At 33.8% G+C, this 26,790-nt stretch overlaps 1 protein-coding gene across 3 annotated transcripts in view; it reads left to right on the forward strand.

The window, feature by feature from the left end:
- Positions 1–26,790, forward strand: part of PPFIA2 (PTPRF interacting protein alpha 2) — a 290,565-nt gene that overhangs the window by 202,620 nt on the left and 61,155 nt on the right. For all 3 annotated transcript variants that reach the window (XM_065743219.1, XM_065743221.1, XM_065743222.1), the window contains one exon: positions 15,626–15,742. In XM_065743219.1, the coding sequence (XP_065599291.1) occupies positions 15,626–15,742 (117 nt within the window). The remainder of the gene's footprint in view (positions 1–15,625; positions 15,743–26,790) is intronic.

Raw genomic sequence — 26,790 nt, forward strand, 5'->3', positions numbered from 1 at the left:
TATTCTATTTTTCCTCATTGGTAGATGATGTAGCATAAAAAAATACAGTGTTAATTACATTCATTATCTCAACTATGTAGCATTGGAACTCAGAAAACACTGGGACTGTGTAGAATATGAAATTATAGAAATTACTAGTTTGAGGTTTAGTATCAGTGTATCACCATACGCTTTTCTTCAACATTTGATGAAAATGCCAGTGCCATTTGCAAATGCCAAACATGATATTGCGTCTGTCAGCTAACGCACACATTTTATTTTAAAGTCTCAGGCTGCCTTTTCAATCCTCATTGTTAAAATTTCCTCTTGCTTCTACCAAATTTTACTCAGTACTTTGTGGATGAATTTAACTCCTGAGGTATCAGAGGGATTGCAGATTTGGCTCATGTTCATATAACTGCATGCGTTCTCTCATTTGTGCAGTGTTTGTTCCTAACTGAGAATGGTAGTTAGAGTACCTTAATGTTATTTTTTGTGGTGTCTGTGAAAGCAGCCATATTTATATCACTGAAGAGACAGGATGATACAACCACTTACTCAGCAAAGAACTTTCAAACACCATATTGATTGCCTAGCTTTTGCTATGTGTGACAAGTCAAGAAACTAATACAAAATGAAGATGCATTCTACAGTTGTGGACAATTCTGGTCAACACTGAGAGATGCTGCAGACGTTACTGTAGTATCAATGATGCTTACAGATTCTTTAGTATTTAGTATATATGTATTTTAAAATAAAACTTCAGCTAACTATGGTATATTCTTCATACAAAAGGCTGCATGTGAAAACATATTTTCAAACTCGAGCTATCTAGTGTTTTTGTTCCTCTTAAGGCACTTTTTGTTAGAGGTGTTTCTTGGTGGTCTTAGCCCTTGTGTAGAAATATAAAGAGATTTTTGGAGTAGAAACTGTATAAAAGGAACAGTTTGATGAGAAAAATAGCATTTGCATTTCTTGAATGTCTAGCATGCTCAAAATTTCATCAATTCAACATTCAGAAATTGATGGAATTTAAATATCTGAATGAAATTGAGTGATACTCAATGACTTTTTTTCTGAAAGACAAAAGTAAGGCCAGGATAGACTGTACCTACTTCTAGTGACTTAAAGTATGTTTTCTATAAAAAAAAAAAAAAGTTAAAATAACCTTCATCTATATTGTCACATTTTACCGTATTTTGTTGGAGTAGTGTAAGTTATTGCTACATAAACTCTCACCTACATTCATGCTTATGGTGTATTTTTTTTGTTTGTTTGTTTGTTGTTGTTTTTTTTAAGAAATAACCTTACACAGATCTAACTCTGTTGAAGGTTTCACCACAGTCAAATTAATATAACTTAAATTGACAGAATTTAAATTTCTATGTAATCGTGGCAAATGACATATTCTCTGCAAAGTTTCACAATATCTTAGTTTGAAATGTAATCCTCATGTCCTATATGTAATTGCTTTTCTTTTTGCCTTAAACTATCTAGTTAAATGTAAACTCTGACAAATGTTACCGTGGCACTTGTTTTAATGTGGTAATGAAGCAAAGCAATGTTGGTTTATTTTGTGTCTGTTTCTTATACTCCATGCTACGCAGTATTAATTTTGCTCTCTACACATTTGAATTAGGACATGTGGCACAGCAGCTGAAGAGACTGAAAAATACTGCAGCAATATTGCATCCTTCACTGCCTTATTTTTTTATAACTTTCCTTAGTCACGTAGATTAGTTATGTGTAGGGTACTTTGTACTGTTGGTAGCCCAGTAATATATGTTAAATAAGTGCAATAAATTGGGTCTTTGCTGAAATGATTTTGGAGAGCGGTGTCGTGTATCTGCCCAAATATCTTAGAGTATCTTCAGAGGTTGTGAAATTCTGCTTTCTCTCACCTTTCTGTTTAATATGTGGCCACCTGTGATAAATTCTAAAATACTGATGGCATGTTCAAATTATGCATATAAGTTATTTCAATTTATTTCTTAGAAGAAGTCACTCTGTAGTAAAGCAGAAAAGAGTACAAGGTCTGTGTTTGTGAGTTTGCTGAGAGCTTTTAGAAAAGCTTAGCTGCAGGGAAAAGCTATTCAATCCTTCATGAGTCTAGTGTGCAAATTATTGTTTTCAACACATCATAAAGACAGTTGTTACATTCTATTTTTATTTTCCAAATTGTCAGAGATCCCAAATAAAATGGATTAAGCTGCTCCAAGGTTTTACTGATATTAATGGAGGAGTCAGATTCTTTATCAGAAATGATAGACTAAGGCTCCTAAGCATCTCCTCTGAAAAATTGATGTTTTGTTTTTTGTTTTGGTTTTTTTTTTGTTAAAATTTCGGGTCACAGTTAATACTGCTCCTTCATTTTATGTATTTGTGAAACTTTGTATTGATTCTATTTTAATATATAAATATTTTTGACTGAATGCCATTGCCACAGGTTTATCACTGTGAAGAACACAGCATAGTTTCAGTCCTGTCACTCACAAAACAGCCCAAGACCTATTACACCTCTCAGTGTACTGTTACAGTGCATCCTTTTGTATAAATAAATGATAAGTAAATTGAATTGCAATTAGCTGTTAATTTCACTTTCTGAAGGAAAAAAATAAGTTTTGTAAGGTGATACTTAATGGAACATGACAAAAAGGCAAAAAAGAATGGAAAACTGTGATATGCTAATTCCTCTTTATTTTCTGTTCCTCCAAACCTGGTGTGCAGCTGTGAAGCAATTGTTTAAATACACACTGAAAGAGGCAGAAAGATAGATGCCTGAAATCTATTTTGCAAATCTCTTCAAATCTGCGTCATTTTTAATCTGACAAAAACATTTGACTTAATGAAACCTTGGTCCCCTAAGATTTGAGAAAATGATGGTTTATTTCATGCTTTGCTTTCATTTCCGAATAAAATTTCCCAGTTTCCTCCAAAATCCTTGCAACACAAACACTCCTTAAAAATTAGCATCTTCATCAAAATGAGCATAAACATTATCCCATATATTCTCTTTTTTTATTCTCCCCTTTTTATGCGTATTGTAAAAAGTGTTTCTGGGGTGCTCGATTTCGTTCCAAAAAGAAGTTAGGTACCACTTCTCTCATATAAAAACATAATCTAATAAAGACAAATGTTTGTTCTTTTACATATTTTCTGTTTCCCAACTCTTTTGTGTAAATAATTAAAGAAAACGAACTAGGAAATATAGTGCAAGTATCCATCATACTCTTGGTTAAAAGTTATATTCTCATTTTTATAATACCTTTTGCTTAAGTTTTAAGACTTTTGCCTTAAGGTTGAGACTGTAATTCTATTTATATAACAAAATTTGTTCCAATCTTAATTCAAACAAATAAATATTTAGTAGCAATTTATTCCATATATTCAATTTTTATTTCAGTGCTTTTACTGTCCTATTTTACTATGATTATTTTTTCATTACCACACTCTCAATAGGGCTTCAGTAAAAGACTCCGTAGGAGCCCTGTGAATATTACTTCCAAGAATCAGGCTGATCTCGTGCTTTCTCTGCCCTTGCCTCCCAAAAGTGCTAAGGTTATTTTAACTGGGTCTAACTTCCCTACAGAAGTAGTGTTAGAGGCCAATCCAATAGATTTCATGGGTAAGATGATTCATTTCATTCATAAGCACTGATAGACAAATACAACTAAATTTCATAACTTTATATTTGACAGCTAATGGCTGATGCAGGGTCTACCCAGGTGCACTATCTGCCAGGCTTGGTACACTGCATAAATCCTGGTATGCTGCATGACACACTCTCACCATATCATAACTCAGTGCTAGGGAGCTAAATATGTCAGCACAAACCAGCTTACCCAGCTATGTGCCTTTTCTTTTACTAAAGAGAGGCTAGGACCAGGCAGGGTGAAAACAACAGTGCTCTCTATAAGGGTCTTAGTCTAAGCAATGACAGGACATCATCTCCAGGGCTCACTGCAGAACAACTGTCTTGTAATTAATCAGCATATATGGAACGTTTACATTTCTGAAATTCAGTTATTGGAGTTATTTTTAGTGCTTACACAATACTTTATATGCATCAGTAAATAGGGATAGTGGGGCATGCCTGACGTTTCTACATGGATGCAAATACATCAGTATGTGACACAGAGCCAAAGCTGAAGAACACATCTAAGAGTGATAAATTGATATTCTGTTATCTTCTCTACTTTATTCCAGAGAATTAGAGAATAGGAAAAGGCTATGTTTCTAGCACAGGTTCCAAGGATTTATTTATCACCAGTTCCTCACCCAAAGTAGAATAAAGGCAGAGAGAAGACACAGGAAGGCAGCCAAAGAAATATCAGCATAGGAAAGAACAGGGTTGGCAGGGGCCAAGAGTGCAGCTGAACATATTTCACATAAGTTTGCCTGTACACCTGAAACTCCAAGAGATTAATAAACAGAAGTTTACGTGTATGTGTTTTGCTTAGGGATTGTTCATAATCAGCATGAGTTTTGACACTGACATAATTTCAGATTGAATTTAATATCATGTATTTGTCAGCCTGTTTAGGGATCTTACAAATCAGTGGAATGGAACTCTCATAGGCCCTGGTTTCATAAGGTTATGTTAGAAAATGCCTTAAACACACTAACTTGTTAAAGTAAAGAACATACCATAAATATTAAGTTATGCTTAGCTTACTTACATTATAGAGCTCACCATTGCTTTTACAAAGGATAACTCTAAAATTCTAATGCCTAATGTTTAGTGTATGCACACAATGACTTTCTGTAAAACATCTGAAGAAAGAATACATCACTTTTGTTTGATCTGTTCTTTTGGGATTCATAGGCTTAGAAATGTGTGCCATTTTACCATGCACTGGTTGTGTACATTCAGATTTAAGAACAGAGCTGATTATCTTTTCATCTGTATTAAATTCAGGGTCATTTGTCAAATGAGATGTTTGGAGGATCGAGATAATATAACTGCAAGAATTAGTCTTGTTGATTCTTTATCCTTAACAATCTTCTTGTGCATTCATCTTGACAAAAATTCAAAATGTACCCATTCTGCTTTGTTTATGATCTGCAGTAACAATATATGGTTTTATTATTTATTTAATGTATTTCTTGGGGATGATTAAGCAATTTTCACTTTACATATTTTACAATTTTCACTATTACATATTACATGATTTATTAAAAACATCAACATCGATTAACTCTCAAAACAGGTTTTAAATAGTGTAGCAATATCACAGTATTATATTTTATGCCTATTATTTTCATGATCAATTTTTAATGCATAAATCGTCTTTTCATGCTACATTTGAATAAAAAATATACGTTAATAACTCAAGTCAGCAATTAAAATCAATCTTAAGCTTCAGTATAGTTATTTTTATTAACTGATATTCTAGTTAATAAATAAACCAGCAGTTGTATCATTTGGGTTTTCATATTAGGTCATTTCGGCCCAACAACGCATGTTCAGATCTAAGAGTATTCTCAAAATTCTTAACTAGCACGATGGTAAAAGCTACACGACTCAATAAGATGAATTAAGGGTATTTTGCTCCTCATAGGTCTGTATTAGCTCTCCTTCATTAACAAGCAGAGAAATGTCCGTGAGTTTAGCAAACTGAGTCCTCATAGGAGAAGTAGGAAAAGAGTATGCTGGGTGTATGCAGTGAATAAAAGTGTCTTAGTAAATGCTAAGCTAAGTAAAATTATATTATTTCATTCCATCCTTAAGAAATGGCCCAATTTGCTTGACATTGCATCTGGAAAGTTTGTTCATTTCTACTTGTGTATTTCAGGGTTAATTTCTTTGCATTAGAGAATTGATAGCAAATTAGATTTTTTTATGCAGTAGATGTAAAATAAAAACATTTGAGAAGTTCAGTAAGTTCAATTTACTACTAATGTTCTTTACCATTTAAAACGTTTAAAAAATGTATCAGTGAGGACTATATCCTTGATTATTGCTAGAGACTTGTGGAAAAAAGAAGACATCTATTAAGAATATCACTAAAAAGTACTAACATCTTGACTAAAATTGGATGAATGCTTTTGGTTTACTTTTTGGAACTGAGACTTTAGTTCACTCTATGGTGATCTGATTTCAACAGGCTGTGAGGTAGGAGATTTAAGTTAGGAACTGCTCCCTTTGTGAATGCAGATTAGGGCTCCGAAATTCCTTAATTATCGTTCTGGGTTAGGGTTCATTTCTGTTTTGAATTTTTACTCATATCCTATCCATTGTATTTTCATATTTTGTGAAATCGGTAACACAGGTGATTTTAATACAGATACGGTAGATGGAAAAATCTAATAAAACTGTCTATATACACATGCAGAACAGTGTTTTCTTCAGAACAGATGTGTCCACTTTAAACAATTTCAAAGTCTCTAGATTATGCTATGCAGGTAAAAAATATAAAATTTCATTTTAGGAAGACTGCTTTCAGAGGAAAATATATTAATGTAATCAGAGGAGGAAAATTGATATGCCATGCAAGTAGTAAAATACTTTTATTTTAACCTCAGAAGATTTTTTTCAAACCCAGTTGTTTACTGTAGCATTGACAGCTATAATTCACTGTCCATATACTAAGAGCAATTACAAAAAGCTCTAGAAGCATGTTATTTTTTATTATATTTTTTCAATGAATTGGATAAAAAATTTTTAAATGTAGAGATAAATATAAACAGCCTGAATAAATATGTGTGTGTGTATACACACACTCATAAAGAGTGTATTTATATAAATGTGTAGGTTGCTCCACAAGTAATGCCTCCTGTTTAGTACCGTTGAAACTAGAACAAAGAGCACAATAATACTATTTGATAGAAAATTTGATAGAAAATTTTTATAAAAAATCGATGGATGCCATTTTTTTCCACGTGGAGGGATTCAATGACATGCTTTTACTTCATTCGCACTTCCATGTCATCTGCCATTCTGTCAGACTGCTGCTCTGCTGCCATCAGTCACAGGGCAACAAAATGGACTGGAATGTTGGTGGTAAGGTTCAGCCTCTACAGCCACACCACCAACATCCATCTCCAACCTAATGGGCCAACATAATAAAATAGGAGGCACTACTTTTGGATCAGCCCTTGTATAATACATCACCTAATACATTTATATATATATTTCTGTATGTCATATATTGTGCAGAACAAGGAAAGATCATAATGTTTCTGCCAAATCCCAGTTCTGTCCAACTGGAAATCATTCTCTATACTATATTGAATTCTAGGGTTTATTATCTTAAGAAAGGTCTTTGTGAAAGTAATACTGTAAACCTAATATTTTTGTTACTATTTTTGAACTTAGTAAAAAAAAAAAAGAAAAAAACACACAATAGACATTACTAAATGTCATGTACACACTGTGACACAGCCGCATAACTGATATTTGTTACTACTCTTCGACTGTGCTAGTCTATGTAAAATATAGTTTGTTCACTGTACCTTGTTCACAGTACAATTTTTGTGACAATTTCAAGTAGCACATTTTTGTTGACTTCAGAGTTTCTGAAGAAAATGAACTGAAATGTACCTAATAATCTGAGAAAAATCCAAACAGACTTTTTTCATAATTGTAACTACACAGTTGCTTTAGTTGGTTTATATTCTGTTTATAAAGAGTTGCTCTTATATCATATTATATGATTTATATTGAATAAATGGTACTTCCCATAGATCACACACAATAGCACAAAGCAATAATGCTTTATTTGGTTCAGAACTCATAATGAAGTGAAGGAGATTGATAAAGCCTATCGCCTTATTACCAGCCAAAAAATTTAGTGCATTATCACATTTATAGAATCAAAATGACTGCTGATCCACACACCTGGCTCAGAGAGTGCCAAAACTTAGCAGTGGCCTCAGAGCAGGAGGCCCTGTGGCTGGCTGCATGCTCCAGCCACAGAATTCTGGTCACAAGCAGAAAAGCCCTCATAGACACACTGATAAAACACTGACAGTTTCTATCTGTCATTATGTATTGTGAGAACAAATCAGCAAAAGGGACAGATCACAAGTATTGTTAACGTTCTCAGTTAAAGGTATGTATCTTCCCAATTCAGAACATCCCCAGTCTTTTTTGTGTGTTGTCATTCATTATTTGCATTAGAGTGATACAAAGGCAGCTTGAAAATACTAGCAGCCATCCAAGCAGGGTTATAGAAGGCAGTGCCTTCTATAACTCAAGATTTTAAGAATTAAAAAATCAAGAAGTACAAGAAGCAGCAAAAGCAAGATGTTTTAGCTTTTTTTTTTTTTTTTTTTTGACAAAACATGAATCATAGAAGGTGAAGATGTAAACTTTAAAGTAAGTGCCACCACGGACTGGATCTCAGTGAATGACTGTATGATATTCCATTTTCACTATAAGGTGAAGACTCCCTTGACTTTTTAAGACAACCATCTTTTATAATGTCCTTCTGATCAGCTTGAAAATTGTTGCTTTAATCTGAATTAAATTTTCTTGCAGCATTTAGTAATGGTAGGACAGCACTTCTTGTCCATTAAGGAGCACAAGTATATAGATTCTTTCATTTTCTTCTTTTTTAAAGCTCCATATCACACAAACAAACAATATCTATTTTCATTAGGCCTACTGTTGTCTCATCAACAATGGTTGATTTCCTTAAAAGAACGATTTCATCTTCATAAGGATTTCTCCGTAGTAATGAAATCTAAACAGCAGTATTAATACAGGATCAGGAATTTCAGAAAGGAAGAGATAGAGAATTTTTGATGTAAAAATGTTGAAAATATGTATTAGTCATAAGTCTTGCAGTATTTTTCTTTGGATGGAGTTATTTTTCTTGACATGTCAAGGTCCATTTTTGCTCAACTGTGTAAATTTTCTGCAAAGCTCATTACATAAAGAGGAAGAAAACATACTGGGATACAGACAAATATAACATAAACCTAATTGAGGTTGCCAGTCAGATACAAACTCTAATTTTAAAAGTTAATTTTCAAAATGCTACAAAAGCCCAATTTATGAATTTGTCTGATACTTTTAAGCAGTTGAATGGGAAGAAGTTAAAAATCTCTTGTGAGGAAAAAGTTGCCCCAAGGGGAGGCTGTTCTAGCTGAAGATTTCATTCCCCACTTTCAAAATTATTTCTACAATCTGAAGAGTGTTTTTTCCTTATCTTTTGTTCATGCTATGTGTGGCTAATGTTGTTTACAATGATGAACAGTCCACAGTCATTTCAACTCCTACCTGCTGTAAAAAAAAAGCTCTAAACATTTTGTGCTTTAAAGTGTAACTACATCACTGAATGTAAAAACTCAAAAATTTCAACACTGAGGTCATATTCAGGGAGATTATTTTTTATCTTCTGTTTTAAAATACTCATGGTTTTATGATACATTTGGTTTATTAAGTCAGAATGTGCAATTATGATAAAGTTCTTTTATTAATTTCATTTTATACAAGGATAGCATTTGCTTGTCAGAATTTATGTGTATACATATATATGTTTATTTTCCTTGATACTTAGTTTACCCTTCCATAAAACAACTACTTTTATTAGGCAAGTTACAAAAGAAAGAAAGCTGCACAGAAGTAGATTTTTACAAAATCTGTTATTAAGTAATTTCTATATCAATTGTGTCAGATAATGGGCTTCTACTCAAGACCAACCCTTCTAAAACCTCTCATCAGCCTTGCACAAAGAAAACAAGGTCCTCAGCAGCTTAATGATTCTGTTCCTCGGGAAATGGCCTGGAGATCCGTAGGAAAGAGAGCAGTTATGCTGTTGGAAGAGAAATCTTACTTGTCCCCTTCCTGGTGATTGCAGCAGAATAGATTTTCTGGAATAAAAGGGCAGACTGGAATCCATTAGAACTATATGGCCAGGAAGCATGGAGAGGAGTAGATTGTTTAGCTAATATTAGTGATTAAAAAAAAAAAAAAGAATTACAAAGAATTACAAAAATAATTTCTAAAGAATTACAAAATGGCTGCTATGCAATTAGAGCTCCATATTTTACTGTGCAGATATGTATTGCATATTCTGAGATTCTTGATAGAGAGATATGTCATAATGGAAAATAAAATCCAGTTTTAGTTTATTTATTTTATTCTTAATTCTTGAAACTGTCATTCAGTTAGCATTATTGACTAATCAGTATTATTTGAACTGAGGTTTCAGAGAGTGTTTACCATATAAAATGGTCTTGATCTGTGAGACCGAAATTTGATGAAAAAATTAAATTCCACCATCAAAAGGAAGCTCATAACTAATGACATTTAAGATGAAATCATACCATAAATTTCAACAATACCAGCAACCAGAATGGAGTTTCAAGTTTGGTTTAAATTAAAGAACGAATCATTTTTTTTAGTTCCATATTATTTGCTGGAAATATTTTCATGTTTGCTGAGAAGGAAAATTAATTGCTAACTGCCTTCTGAGATTTCATTTCCCATCTTTAATCCCATCTACCAAAATTTCCTCTATTAGAAAAATGCTTGTGACTCACTTTGATTTAGTAGTTCAGTGGGTAAGGATGGTGATAGGAGGACGGTTGGACTAGATGATCTTGTAGGTCCTTTCCAACCTAATGAACCTATGAACCTATGAACCCTTAGAGCTGCTGTTACCTTGTAAAAGAATGTTGAGGACGTTGTTAAGATACACCCATGCTTTCTTCCTCTGTTTGTTTTTTTCTTGTTGTTGTTCATTTTGTTTTGTTTTGGTGGTCTAATTACTCAACCTTCTCAGCAGTATATGCTTCATAACTCAAAGAGGCAGTCTGGGCTCTTCCTTTGACTGACATAAAAAAATGAGCCTATCAGGATTTGTGGGTTGTCTTGTCAATCATGTCAATTTAACCTCTTAAAACCCTAAGTCAGGTCACACTAATATAGTTCTTGTTTTGTGGTGTATTGCTACCCATAAGGCCAGAGAAAACACTTCCACTGCAATGGTGCTTTGTAAAGACAGAAGCTACTGGCCAGCGGAAGTTTAACACTGCCAGTTTCTCATTCTCCTCTATTTCTGGAGATAATTGAAAATATAACAAAAATTAAAAATATAATTAAAAATATTAATAATCTTTATGACACTGTGAAAAACTCACCACTAGTGAATGAACTAAATAATTGTGCAGTATCTATAAGCATGTAGGTTTTTATAGGGAAAAAGAAGTCTCAAGAGGGTTTATATGGCAGGCATCAGTGTGTTATCTGCCAAAATCACCTAAAGTGGTACACTGTATCACAAATGTAGGTACAAATAGGTCTTATTGCAGTACAACCAAGCTGCTAATTCAGAAGTACTTTTGCGTAGCTCTGTGTGCCTGTTCAGCACAGCTGGCACTGGGCTGGTACCTCTGCTTTGCACAGTGAGCATCTATGATCCGGTAGATTTCCTACAGGCCCATAGCAGCCAACACTGCTGTGTCTTATTTGGAGCTCTCAGTCACATGCAGAGGTTCCTCTATCATCCTGCCAACAGTGACAGAATGGTGTAACTTTGAAGTGGTTTCTTTCATGGAAAATATGCTTAATTAAGACAAAACATTGAGAGTGAAGGTGGATTTGAAGTGCCAGAGACCTAACACAGACCTGGCACTGCCTCAAGCATTTGAGGTGGGCCAGCCTGGGCCCCCACTGCTTGGATCCACTGCTGTGGTTTACAGACTTCTGTTGAGTTCGGTCATGCTTTTGCCTTTCCAGGGCAGGCAACAGAACCTAACCAAATGCACAGAGACATCCCAGAATCATAGAATCACACGGGCAATACTCACATAAATGGGTTTCCCCCAGGTATGTACCTTTTAGGCATGATTGAAAATAGGATTGGAATATATTTGAGGCCTAGAAAATGCTGTTCTTCTAGCCTGAAGAAATTCAAAAATCTTAATGTTTTATTTATAATAAGGTAGTGTGTTGTTCAGAGTTGGTAGTATGGTTTCGTTGTGTTTGGACTTCATGATCTTGAAGGTCTTTTCCAACCTGAGTAATTTTGTGATTCTATGAAGCTAAGAATTCAGCAACTCATTTAGATCACTTGCCACTGTATTGTAAAGCAAGATGTCCAGTCAAATCTTTTTGTACCAGTTGGTGTAATTCTACATATCTTATTATAGCACTTTTGAAGAGTTCCTGCTTGTGATTTCCTCAGCTGTCTTGCAGACCTAACAGTGATTTCTTTCATGTTCTGAATATGTGGGGAAAAATATGCAGATAAGTGTATACTGTGCAATTTTTGAATTGCTACAATTTAGCAATCGTGTGGCTGCAAATGATACCTAACTGAGAGACCAAAAGGAGTATAAACAGGAATAAAGCAGATGGAAACACCTCTGAAAGCACTGTGAGAATTTGCTTTGCCTTTGACTTGCAAATTTGTGTTGACTGGAGCAATCTGCTAAGAAATATGAAATATTTGTCTCTCTACTTGCAGCAAGAGATTTCCTCTATATTTTGAAGAGTCATTTAACTTCCATCTTCCAATGAAATAATGTTCCTAACATCCATAGCACAGTTATTGGAGTATTTGGACCTCTAGAATTTCAGTTTTCCCATTGTTGGTACATACATGAAGACAAGTGAATTAATGGTTGTAAGGAGATAAGCATCATTGCAAACAATGTGATAGGGATAATTTTCTAGGTAGTACATCTGTACAAGCTTAGAACCTAATATGATTTCTTAAAGCAGTGGAGGCAGTTCTTTTCAGGTTCAATTCTGAAAGTATAACAAGCCATGACCTTATATCAGATAATGTATTTCTTTGACTTGGATGCATTGTTCCTATAAATCAGTGTTGAAGTGCAAAGTTTTGAATGTCATTTTCTGGGCAATTACTCATGTTGCTTCCGACAGTCTGCTGATATGCTCAGACTGAGAAGATTTAGGCTCAGAAGTGTTAAAGTGCTGCAGCCAAATCTGTCACACCTCAACTGACAAAAAAACTGACATTAAAAATTAACTGACATTAAAATTGCAGCAAAATCTGAAACTATCCACTGAGTTTCTAATTAAATATTGAAAATCTCTTTTGAACAGGATTATTAAAAGATGTCTTTTTACTAAAGAAGAAATATAATTAAAATTTATATTTTGTTATGTCTGAGGTTTTTCTGTAAGTCCTGTTCATACACTCTACAGTAGGCATTCAAATGACCCCCACTGAATGAGTTGCATCCTTCCTAAAAAATACCCTGAGGAACACATGAATTGTCTCTGTTTAGTTTTAAATGCCCTTCTCCCCCCATGAAAAATTACCTTTTCAAAATGCCTACCTTTTATTATGATTCACAAAAGAATCGATTTGTTTTTCAATGAAAAGATTTTGCAGGTGCGCATTCCACGCTGTTTTTCCTCCACCAAAAAGCGAAAGAAATAGAGCATATTGTTACTACAAGACCTTGATGATACAAAAGGCTGATTAACATTATAATTCTTTTCAGGAGTTATATATAAAACTTCAAGAAAATGTGCACGTACTTCTAGCTTTACAAATTAAAAATATTTTAATAATGAGAAATTCTGTTATTATTACATCATAGTACAATTCAATAATTAAATCAGTTAACCTCATTTAAATGTCTCTGAACTGTCTAACCAGTGGCTTCTGAAACATGCTCTGATTAACACAAATGAGAAACATAACTTGAAAAGAGTGCATTTATGTGTATGAACCAGGTTTTACATTTCCATTTAGGGAGAAGCAAACCACATTGGTCTCTAATCATCCTTTATTCCATGTGCCGCCCTCAATTATGGTAATCCATATAAAATTAACATTGATAAAACTTTTCCTGTCAAAACTGAAGGAAAGTCAGAAGATGGACTGGGAGTCTGAATTACATTCTCAGTAGACTGAAATATGATATTGAATATTTTTAAGGATAAATGTTATAATAATGTAGGAGCACATCCAAGTAGGCAGTTTTGCTATTCTTTGAAAGACTTAAGTGTAAAGTATAGTCACAAGTAGTTTGGCATACCACCCATACACAAAGAAATTCCTTTTAGATTGCACAACACCGTATAGTTTGCACAACAACTTTTAGATTGCACTAAAAGTGAATAAATAAAAAATTTTGACAAAGCCTTTTATGTCTGTCAGTTGTAGCAAAGCAAAATAGGTATCAGTGAGTTTCATTAGCTAGGATAGATTTTTTCAGCGTTGAAAGATCAAAGAAACAAGTTCAATAGGTGTTCGAGGGTCATTTATCCAGTCTCTTTTGGACATAGAAGGTTCTGCTGGTGATATTTCTCTCTCCAAATTTACCAAAGAGATCAGAAAACCTCTTTAATATCAGCATTCAGCACACTGGTTCTTCCATTATCCCGGCCTCTGTGAGCCAGCTAAGTTCAAGATTTTCAGCTCAGCTATTGTAATTTTGCCTTAAGTCAATGGATAATAGTGAATGCCAAAGGGTTAAGCTTAGCTATGTGCTGGAGTCACAGGCCAGGATTTCAAGCAAAAATAGTTATGGGTAAGAAAAGTACCCAGAATATTGTAATTTACAGAAAACGATGCAGCTTTTTCATAAGGATATCAGAACACTTATAGCCTAGCAGCAAGGGCTCTGTTTTCTCTGGTCCCTAACTAGTAATTTAGAAAACGAATCTAATGATTTGAGGACAAAAAATGTCATATGTCTGTTCATATTTTTAGAGGTATTTCTTGATCCTGATTCCAAGGTTGATGATATAGTTTTGAATAATTGCATAACAGAGGCATTTATGCACCTTTATTTTTTTTTAATTTCTTTTATTTAATTTTAGCAAATGTGACTCCATCCTCTACAATATTACCATTATCTTTTTCCAAAAGAGAAGTTAGCATGAAATCCACTAAAAGTTACATCAAGAATTATTGCCTTGTAAGCATTTATTTGTAGGTACTTGGAAAACTGTCTGTGGACATGTTCTGTAACTCAGAGATTAAGTTGATACTGTAAACATAAAAGCATAAATGTAAGGGTTAGGTATGTGCTCACATTTTTCAGATGCAGCACTACTGAGTTTTGTCTTATCCATTAAGGAAATGGAATAGTACAGAGAGAGATTAGCTTATTTTCCAGTAACTGTGTGACATTTTTGATACCACTACTAATAAATAAAGCAATATCTTTAACATAAGAAATGACTTGCAAATGTACTAAAATAGTCAATGGATACCACACTTAAGACTTTTATTTACATGTTTCTCTTATCAAAAAGTACTTAAAATGCTGGAAAGTTACTAACACTTAATTTTATATAACTTATGTTTGACTCCTATTTTTTGTCTTTGTACTGCTACAATGCCATGTTGGAGTCCATTGTGTTCTATGCAAAATGAATCTTTGCTTGCAGTTTTAGGAAATTGATGACCAAGAGTTCTTCCATGTTTCAAGGTGGAAATTAAAAATAAAAAAATAACCTAGTGCAAAGTAAGGATAGAAGATAAAAGACTTAACACTGAATCTCCAGTCATTTATTAGTTTATTTAACTGTCCTTAGTCATTTCTAATATGTTTGTTTTTTGAACTTCTCAGAGTGTGTTGGCCTAATACTGCAGCTGCTACAAATGGTTAATTCGGTATCATAATGCCACTAGATTTAACAGATTGCCCACTCAGTAACTTTTGGTTTTCTTATATGTATTGACCATTTGTTTTCTGTCTCTTGCAGATCGTAGCTCTGCGTGAACAAAATGCGCACATTCAAAGGAAAATTGCAGCTGGTGAAGGGCCTGCTGAATCAGAACATATGGAAGGAATGGAGCCAGGGCAAAAGGTTCATGAAAAGGTAGAAAATATTAGTTTTCATCTGAGTAGAAAATCAATATGAAATTTAATCCAATATAATATTTTTAATGTGCATATTTTAAAAGGTTTTCATTTACAGTACTGTCTGCCCACTGACACCAATGTTGAACATCAAGCTTTTTCAAATGAAAAGCAAATGCAGATGGCCAAGTCCTAGCTCTCTGGTAGGATATTGAGTTAGATCTCCAAGTTATAATAAACTTTTATTGGATTTGCAATTTGCAAAACACTACATTATATACACAGTACCTTCTGCCGAGTGGTCCTATCTATGTCGTAGACAGAAGAGCTTGTTGTACTTGCACATACATCTGAAAGCATATATATGCAAAAACTGCTGCCAAAATAGTCCGTAAGTGAATGAAAAGAAACTTAAGAACTACAAAAGGTAATTTTATTCTGTGCTAACTTCTAACATGTTGCCAGTTCATATTCTTGTTCACATAGAGAAAGTGAAGAGCACTTTTCTTAGCATTCTTTCAATACAATCTGGCTGAATATTATTTATGCTAAGTATTTAAGTCTGAAAGACAAAAACAACATGAAGAATATCTGATTTACAAATTTTGAGTGTTAGTTTTCCAGATGGATAAAACCAACCTGTATATTTTCTCCTGATTCAAAGATATTAAATAAAAAGCAAGCATAATATAACAGATCACACTCAGATGAAATGAGTGAAGTTTCTGCTTGGATCACTAACCAAGAAATATTTAAAAAGAAACTAATGGTAACATAGAAGTAATGAGAATTATTAACTGGGAATATTTATTGCTTCAGAAAAACAGGGAAAAGAGGGAATGGTTTTCAGTTATGATTTTAAAAATTGCAGACTTTTTAAGATATCTATATGAGAAAGTGCTTGATACAAGGTTCAAGAGAAAGGACTTTAAACTAAAAAGGAGCCCACAGATGTCTTTGATCACACCTCTTAAGTTAGAAGAATATTAATTTTATAATATCACATTCAAATTACACATACTTGCAACCAACATAAGATGTTCCCCACTCAGCTCATAACCCATTAAGTGCTCATTTACATATGATTTAAATGAGTAAAATTCATTTTTTCTAAGTAATATGAAAGTCCTTGTAAGTGTAAAAAGTAATGACTTGTTCAAGAAATCCTTAGTCTCTACTTTTGTTTGCAGTTTTGAATTAGCAATTGCTTTCATCTATCACCAACCACAGTCATAGTCAGCTTAGGTGAAGGAAATGTTTTTGCTCAAAATTGCTTTCAGTTTGAAGAATAATTTGTCAAGATAACCAAATATGAAAATTTCCTTTCTGAAGTTGTAGTTACTACACTTAAAGACAAATTGGTGTACCTGAACTTGTGATTGAATTTCATGCACCATCTACCACGTGTAACTGGAATTGCAGTGTTGTTCTAATTTCTTGCTATAAACTAAGTCCCTTTAATGTGGTGCTTGCTAGATCCCCCAAAAATAAGATACTGATATTATGTTTTCTTTATTTTATGTTAAAAGGTGTTCTTTTTTGCCGATATTTATTTCTACTTCTATGTGAGTGATGAAAATTTAGTTACTGAATAAAATAGGAGGTTTTCAGAAATGCTCATATGGGGAAGTTACTTCAGAAAATGACTGGAAAGCTAAGCATTGAAGTGCAGTGTAAATCAGGGTTTTCCTTGGAAATGCACTGTTTCTATTTTTAAACTTAATTGCTGACATTTGTAACCACTGCTTTTAAACCTGGACAGAATTCAAAAACAATTTGTCTCTACTTGATGACTTCATATATATATGTATATAATATTTCTTCCTAGCCATGACACTACCATATTCCAATAATTAAATCAACTGCCTGTAGCTTATGAATACTAAAATCTGTTAAAATATTGACAGTGGTTAAAGATGTTGCATCCAGAAGGAATAAAAGGTATTTTGCTAGAGCAAATTCAGAGTAAGCTGAAGTGTTTAGAGGTTTTGCAAATCAAATAAAAACAAAAGGAAATAGTATTTTAAAAAGCAGATGGTTTCTTTCAGTGCATTCATCAGAATCTGTTCCATTTTGGTACTAGGCTATTTTTGGATTTTCTGATAACTTTGGTCAGTAGAAAACTACAGAAGAAAACTTTCAGTTAATACTAATATATTTCATGTGTATTCCTTTGCTCTTTCATTTTAATTGGCAGCATAGTTGAGCTGCAGAGAATAGAAAGCAAGTAGGAGATAGGCAGCCTTCTCAAAAAGTGGCAGTTTAAAAAGACCATAGTATGGATTCAAAATCGACTGTCAAAGAGATGTTGGTAATTTGGAGATAGTTTCATGTAAGCACTACTTGTTTTGCTGCTTAAGCGCAATCGTGATGCATAATAATAGTTGTAGATGCTATCTCGTCCCAGATAATTCAATTCACATTGTAAATTAAGAAAGTAGTACACATCAGACACAAAATGCATTTGATAATCAGATGGTGGGTTAGCATCCAAGCAGTGCAGATATTTGGGGGGGTTTCTAATAATCCCTTTCTGAATTAATATTGATAATTTAATGTTAAAAGTGTGTGTGGAGGGAGACATAATGAAGATTGATGGTTGGACACACCTGGAGAGGTAAGGAGTTGCCAGAGAGGGAAGAAAAATGGGGAAAAAGCTGCAGCTGGTTCTGGAAGTCTTCCTAAATCTAAGCAGTCAGTCTTCTTATAGGAGCATTCCTAGTGGAATAACATGCAAAGTTTCCTCTAAAAGAGGCTTTAGGTAAATATTGGTGGATTCCCAATCTCTGCTTGCATTTAACAGTCAAGGGCATGACACTGAGGGGTGCAATTTAATGATGGCACTAGATGATCTTGAAGGTTTTTTCCAATCCAATCTATGATTTTGTGAGCACTGTTGTGCTTAGTAGCTGCATTATTTCTTCATAAAATCACAGAAGGGTTGGGTTGGAAGGGACCTTAAAGATCATCTAGTTCCAATCTAGCTGCTATGGCAGGACTATGAATACTGAATACTTAATACTCAACACTACAGCATGGGCATTTTATGATACTGAAAAGCTGCATTAATTTTCCAATATTTATATGATAAATCAATAGATGTTCAGTCAGATCTTAAAATTTTCAGATTTTCTTTTCTTTTTCATATAAATTGTCTTTCAGTCATATAAACTTGTTTTCCCTTTTATCTAACAGAAAGCTCTGCTTATAAAGACTATCAAAACATTGTTATAGAAGTCATATTATCTATGGGAATTTTATTTCAAGCATTGTGCTAGCTGACCTTGTCTGGATGGCTTACTTCCACGCACCTTAGGTCTTTTACTGCTAATGGTGGACTAGTGAAACCAGTAAAAAAGAGGTTAGCCAAGGCAAGTTGGTAAGGTTTTTGTGTGTATATCTAGGTTTGGGCAGGTTAACTAGCCTTCTCATAAAGTAATTTCTCTGTCCTGCATAAAATCAAAGAAATTCTTTCCAATAGTGTAAAAGACAAATAAGTAGATATTCTGGAAGGGAGCATCTTTAAGAAGAGAAATGCCCATCCACCAAGTAGAGGTTTTTTTGTTTGTTTGTTTGTTTGTTTTCCCTTCTACTCCTTTTGCAAAATGGAGTAGAGCATGATGGATGATTACAGATATCAAAAAGAAGAATAAGAGCTGAAAGCTGATCAGGAAGCAAAGTTATTCCAGAACTTTATAGTGGTAGTAGAAGACATAGTCTTTGATGGTGCGATAGAAGAGCAAGACCATGAGGACATTTTAAGAGGAAAGTGCTGGAGAAGGTATTTTTACATCAGTATGGTAGGGTGATGGGAAAAGAAATCTGAGAGACTATTGGCTTTGGTAGTTGATTAGAGACTGGAGAAAACAGAGTAATTCAAGAGGAGAATTCTAATGACTGTAAGACTGTGTCGCACAAACCAAAAGATGTGAAACAATCTAGACAAGTGATGTGTCTTTAAAAGATAAAAACCCAAACAACCACTTAGAAATTATTGTGACATCTTACATGTAATGCTGTTATTTTTTAGTGTAGCTTTTAAGGTTTCATTTTGTGTGTTGATTGTATGAGTGATGATCTGTTTGCTTTTGCTTGTGGTTCAACTGTCACTTGTAATTGGTCCATCACATAGCTATCTGTCTGTGTTAATATCATTTACTTTCTCCTAAACCATTTTGTGTATGAGGCATTTGAATGGAATAAGGATGAAAGCTCTCAACACTATAGTGAGGAGTATCTTCTGAAAACTACTGCTATTAATTTATTCTTTCATCTCAAATTGAATTAGTAAACATAGCTTTATGCAGCATTAGATTTTACTCTTGCTTTTATAAAGTCAAACGATGCATATGAGTTAGTTTTCTTTTCATGTTATTTAAATTGCTTGTTACTATTTCTGTACTACAGAATTCCTACAATTTTATTTCACATGGAAAATGTACACTCTCACAGCCAACTCTGAGTCATAAGAAGCATCTCCACCACGAAAAATAATCCTTTTCCCCTGGCATTTGGGACATAGTTTTCAAAAGACGTATTTGAAAATAATTTAAAGCTTTTAAATTCTATTGGCAATTCTTCAACGTTCATTCTCTGCTGAATTTCCTATATGTGTATTATTCACAGTAACTATCTTATTCCAGAGAGACTTTAAACATAATGTAGATATAAAAAGTGATACTACCACTGATTGTGTTTTGTTTCCAAAAAATGTAAAAAGTACTTTATACCAAGGCAATGATATACATCATGTATGAAGTACAGGAAAGCTTTCATACTTCAGGAAGTGCCCAAAAGTCACACATACTTTCACAGCTGCTATCTTGCAATCTTCTGATGGAGGGAGAAGACTCACATAATGGTTCAACAGTCTTTCCTTAGGTTGAGGTTCACCATGTGAAAGGGGAGTACCCTAGAGGCCAGTAACCATGGGCAGTAGGGTCACAGACTCATGGCAGATATGAGATATGTCATATCTGGAAGCAGGTCAGTGGAGCATAATCCAGTCTCCAGGAGCTTCTGCAGTAAGATTGTGGTACTTAGAAACCATTCTCTCCTATTTTAATCTTTTCTAAATATTGTGTTACTTTCTGAAAACAATTCCTTGTTGAACCTTAGCTTGTATCAATTCTCTCACTTCTTACCTATGTTTTATATTATTTATTTCATGTCTAACCAAACAAGTAATTCCAACAAAATAAAATATATAATATAATGCCCAGACTTGATAAATTAGAGAGTTTAGAGAAAAATTGCCTACACTTGTGTTCTTTGCTTATGTATATTTATAATATTTATATTGGCAAGCTAAGTGTTACATAGTTAGAAAATAGAATGATTGTCTGCAAATATTTGGAAAGCTATTTTAATGTAAATTTTTTGTGCTTCATGTCAAGAAAATTGTGTAAAAGAATATTTTTTCTTTGTTTTTAAACAGCACTTTTCAGTATTTCAGTTCTTGCTTAGTTCTAGTGCAACATAATATCAGGTGTTTTCTGGGTTTATGCTTTGCCCTATTTGCCAAAAGTAATCAGCCAAATTAACCTAGATACTTACTTTAAAGGTTAGGAAGAGAAATTTGTTCAGCAAGTACTCTCAAAGAACCATGGCAATGTATTGACTTGAGAATATAGGGAGGACTTCAGTTTTGATACTGGTGATTTATGGTGTGACCAACTTGCAGGTACTTCATTAGAGAAAAAAATTAGAGAATGTATTAGGAAATATTAGACATAAGGCAAATGCTTTTGGGGTTAAAAAGAAAAAAAAAGAGAGAAAGGGAAAAAAAAAAAGCTGTTGCTTACAGTATAGAAATACTAGTTTCTTTAAAAAATCAGTCTTCTGAATTTTAAGCTTGGGTGAGTGTAAAGGCTTTCTTCATGGGTAGTATCTCAGAAACCTTTTGTATGGTCTATGATTTCTCTATTACTTTTGTTTGTTACATGATGATTCTCTGCATAGGTATATTTGTTTATCTAGCATTTGGTAGTGGCATAACACTATACTAATGAAATATATGCGTAAATGAATTATGCTTCAACCACAGAATTAAAAATACATATTTTTCTTTATATTTAATGACCTACAAATGTATTAAAATTTGCAAAAGCACTATGAAAGAAGGCCTTGTTGTATTTCTCCTTCTCTAGAAATAGTTATATTTCCTTGAAAAAAAAGAAAAAATAGCATTTACCAAAAAATATTAGTTGTCAAAAGCTGAACAGAAGTTAATGCAACTTAGTTCTTGCTTCAAATTAATGTACAATTGTTACCTTCTCTGACTTGATTTGACTTCATGCACCAGTATCATCATCCTCTCTCCCATTTTACTCAGAGGAGCTTACAAGGACTTTCTTATTTTTATCTGCGAATTTGTGGATTATGCTAGGACATACACTGAACACAAACCTATGGAGCCGGATGGGTAACTGAAGAAACTGGCTGTGGAGGTTACCAAGCCACTTTAAATAATTTATCAATAGTTTGGGCTAATTGGGGAGGTCCCTGATGTCTGGAGGTTAGTGTATGAGATGATCATCTCATACTGGGGGAAGGGGTATCCAGGGAATTACAGGCCTACAGTCAGTCCTCAGTGCCATGGGAGGTTATGGAACAGATCATCTCAAGTGCCATCACATATCATCTACAGGACAACCAAGTGATTAGACCCAGTCTGCATGGATTTATGAAAGGCAGGTCCTGGTTGACTCTAGTTCTAATCTCCTTCTGTGCCAAGTACTTCCTTCTGTGGACAAAGGAAGTACAGTGAATATTTTTTACTTGTATTTCAACAAAGCATTTGATACTGTGTTCCCCACAGTATTATTCCAGGTGAAACTGGCTGCTCATGGGTTGGATGGATGAGTGCACTGCTCACTTGATGAAAAACTGCCAGGATGCCAAGATGACTAGGTCCAAAGGGTCATTGTGAACTGAGTAAAATTAACTTGCCAGCAACTCAAAAGTGGTATTCCTCACAACTGAGCATTAGGGCAAGATTTGTTTAATATTTTTGTCAATTATTTTACGAGGGAATAGAGGATAGCCTGAGTGAATTTGCAGAAAACAGCAGGTTGGGCAAAATTGTTGATCTACTTGAGGGTAGAAAGACTCTGCAGGAGGATCTGAATAGGCTAGATGGATGGGATGTGTCCAGTTGTATGGCATTCAACAATCACTACAAGAAGGATATTGAGTTGCTTGAGGGTATGCAGAGCAGAGAAATGAAACTGGTGAAGGAGCTAGAAAACAAGACATATGAGAAGCATCTGAGAGCACTGGATATTTAGTCTGGAGTAGAGGAGGCTGAGAATAGACCTCATCGCTCTCTACAAGTACTTGAAAGGAGGTTGCAGCAGATGTCAGTCTCTGACATCTCGAGTGTCAAGTGATTGGGCATGAGGGAGTGACCTCAAGTTGAACCAGGGGAGGTTTAGTTTGGATCAGGTAGAATTTCTTCATGGAAATAGTGTTTAGGCATTGGTACTTCAATCCCAATTACTGGAGGTGTTTAGGTACATGGTTTAGTTGAGAACTTGGTAGTCTTAGGTGGGTGGTCAGGCTTGATGATCTTGAAGGTCTTTTTCAATATAAGTAATTCTGTGGTATCCACAGTGTTTCTGCTTCCTATGGAAATGATTTATAATCAATGTTCTGTGATTTCTAATATATGTTGGAGAGCTTAAATTAATGAAAAACAGGCTCGGTACTAATAAGCAATACTGCAATATATTTTTGTTTTTATATTTCTTATGTATTTTGTTATTTTCTAAAACAGTAACTGATATGATGTGTCCTTTTCTGCCATTTTCAGTGACTTGATTAATAGTTTTTGAAGCTCAGAGATCTACCTCCCCTGTCCTTTCTAAGAGAATTCTTCCATTACTTTGCTGCAGAGGAAATTCAAAAGCATTTGCCCTGTTTGATCACTGTTCAGTTTTAGCTGAATGTTTCTTACCTCAGTAAGGCCCAGTATACTCTTTTACTCAACGTGGGAATTATAATGAAAATACATTAGTGAAGCTGCCATGGAAATAAGTTGCCTGTCAGAGCAGTGAAAGTACTCTATGAAAGCATGTTGACGTGTGAGAGCTAAGAAGTAGCTTGATTTTTATTTTGCTTAATGCGAACATACTGAATTGATTCATAAGGTGAGAAAATGTACTCTGCAGTCTCCAGTGTAAAGCTATTAATCAATCTCTATTCTATCTCTATGTGACATTGGCAAGGTAGGACTTCATGATGTGTGCCTTCACTTTGACTACCAGTCAAAACTGTTTTTACAGTATAACCACTCCTGGGTGAATAATGCTTTTACAGAAGCTATTAGTACGTGCTTAACTATTTGAATAGCTGAAATACTTCACCTGAATTCAATATATTAAAATAATATTGTACAGTATAGTAATTTAGGGTAATAAAATAAGAAAGATCAAGGAAACAACTTTCTTTTACTTTGTCCCCTCTCTAGGGTAGATCTCATCACATAAATAGAATCAGATCTAGGTAGACATGACTAGAAAGAGAGAAAATAAAAAACACAGCAGTCCTTCATCTTGCTATTAACTCTTTCCATCATTCTTTCCTGCTGTGAGAAAAATAACTGCCATGTTGTTGGATAGAAATATACATTTGTTTGATCTGAATCAGCTCAAGCAAAGTACTCCAAGCTTGTAGTAGATCTTTCAAACTGATGGCAGCCATATTTCTCATCTTGCAGAGGAATCCATGGCAGGGGCAAAGGCAATATACCTTTGTAGTGTGTTACTGTATGTGTAGCTGGTGCTCACACATTCCAGCTGTGCCTACCTGTTCATGTTCTTATATAATTACATTGTTTCTGGAGTACTGTGATCTAAAGAAGCAAATGCAGTAGAGACAAATAGCTTATTTTTCATTAGAGTAAAAAAAATAGTAAAAAAAATACAAACAAACACACAAAGCCCCGGATCATATGAGCTGATTGTCATGTTTCTTTTATGTGGCAAATTACACATTAATATACTTTTCTTCCCTGTCAGATTTTTGAAATTAGAGTTTATTTTAACAGCATTTAAATAGACATCATTGTGATATTTGTTGAAGATTTTATCAGAATGCTATTTCTTATGTATATTTGAAACTTTGAGTAAGGATGAGACAGTAAAGATTGCCTACTTAGAAATATATATATTTTTTTGTACCAGCCCTTTTAACAAGATTTCTCACAGTGCTTCAGCTGATAGTTAATAGAGATATATTAAAAATTCAGATTTCAACATTATAAGCATTCAACTGTTTATTTTTAAAAAATGATTTTTTATTAACACACAGTATCTTTATATCCTAAGAAATATTTCTGCAGGTACTATGTAAATAAATAAATAAATAACTAGAAAGAAAAGAGAGTACATAAAATGATGCTATCTCAGTTATGCTTTGAGTTAACAGTTATGCCTGTGACCTTTTTAAGTGATTATTCCATGTGATGTACTTGAATAATGGACAAATAAAATAGTATAAAGGCATAAAAGTGACAAAACGTCAGTTAAAATCCCAAGGCAATGTTTGGAAAATATGTTTTGGAATTCTAAAAATGCTGTTTTAAGCTGTGCTATTTAATTTTTTTACTACAGCTTAGAAAAAAAAGAAATCACTTTATCCCAATTATACTAAGAAAAATCAAGATGTTGACGTTTCTTGTAAATTGGAAATTTTGAATGTCAACCAGCTGTGTGTATGAACACAGGAATAATACAAAGCAAAAGTTAATAGCGTGTACAATTAAAGCAGCTTGTACAAACAGTTCATCAAAGAAATACAAGGGAAGTTTATGTGCATATAATTGCCAATCATATAATTTTTCTACTGGCGAGGGATTAACTCTCATTGAATTTTATTTGTCTGCATAAATCACAGATACGGAGTTGATAAATAATTGGTCTTTCACTTTTTTAATTGTATGTGATTTAATTAATAATCTCTATTGAAATTAAACCTTTATTAATGGCAAAAATATTTCTGTGCTAGTTATCATAATCCTAGATATTGAAGTTTACCATTTCAGAATTATCAGGGTTTGTGTCACATAGGGTGCTTGACATACCATTTTTATATCTTTCACTGTTTGTTAATTTGCCTACTATAAATTTAATGTAATTCACAAACCCCTCTCCAGGGAGCTGTGAGGAAAATGCATTGCACTGTAAAATTTATTCATTTGTGACAACCACTAAATTTCTGTAAGATGTTAAATCTATAAAAATTATAATCATTGATAAAGCCATAAAAATTATAATCATTGATAAAAGCTGTCTCAAGTTGACTCATTGAAATAAAATATGATGGTTAGAATATCTTATCCTCTTTGAACATTATTTTGTTAACATGATTGCTTTAAATTAATGGAAATTCAATTCAAATGGAGTAACAATGCTTTTCAAACAACAAACTGAACTGAACTAAGTTTTTTTCAGTTGCCACTGTCATTTTACCTACACTTGCAAGTAGATCAGTGATGGTTCAGTGTCGTAAAATTTCAAGATAATATAATTGACTCTGAAACATGAAGTAGTTTTGGAGCACAGTTATTTGATGTAGTAAATTCTTAGATTAACACAGCTTTATTCACTGATGCACAGGAAGGCAGATGGTCTTGATCTGGGTTTTTTTTCCTATCTTGTTGGGGAAAAAATAATGTTAAAACCATTAAACAAAGTAATGTTCTTTGAATTTCTTAGATTCTCTATAAACATATTTTTGACAACAATAATACACAAGAGCGAATGAGCGAAAAGTTGTTTTCCTCTCAGATCTTTCAAAGCGTGTTTAAGTGCTATAAACCTTACCATCTCACAAACAACAAACACACTTTAGGATCAGTATTCTTGAATGATGCTCTTTGAGTTTGATAAGATACATGAAGTAACAGTTACACTGAAATGATTTGATCTTCTACTGCATGATATGACTTTAACTGGTAAAACTTGAACCTAATCAAGGAAAGTAATATTTTGTACTTTTTTTTTTCTATTTTATAGCTCAAAAACAGATCATCTTGACTTGGGTTGATCTTCTGTTGTTGTTTTC

Source organism: Cyrtonyx montezumae, unplaced genomic scaffold, assembly GCF_038088225.1.
Source record: "Cyrtonyx montezumae isolate F1298 unplaced genomic scaffold, pur_monq_1.0 scaffold_3, whole genome shotgun sequence".
Lineage (NCBI taxonomy): Eukaryota > Metazoa > Chordata > Aves > Galliformes > Odontophoridae > Cyrtonyx > Cyrtonyx montezumae.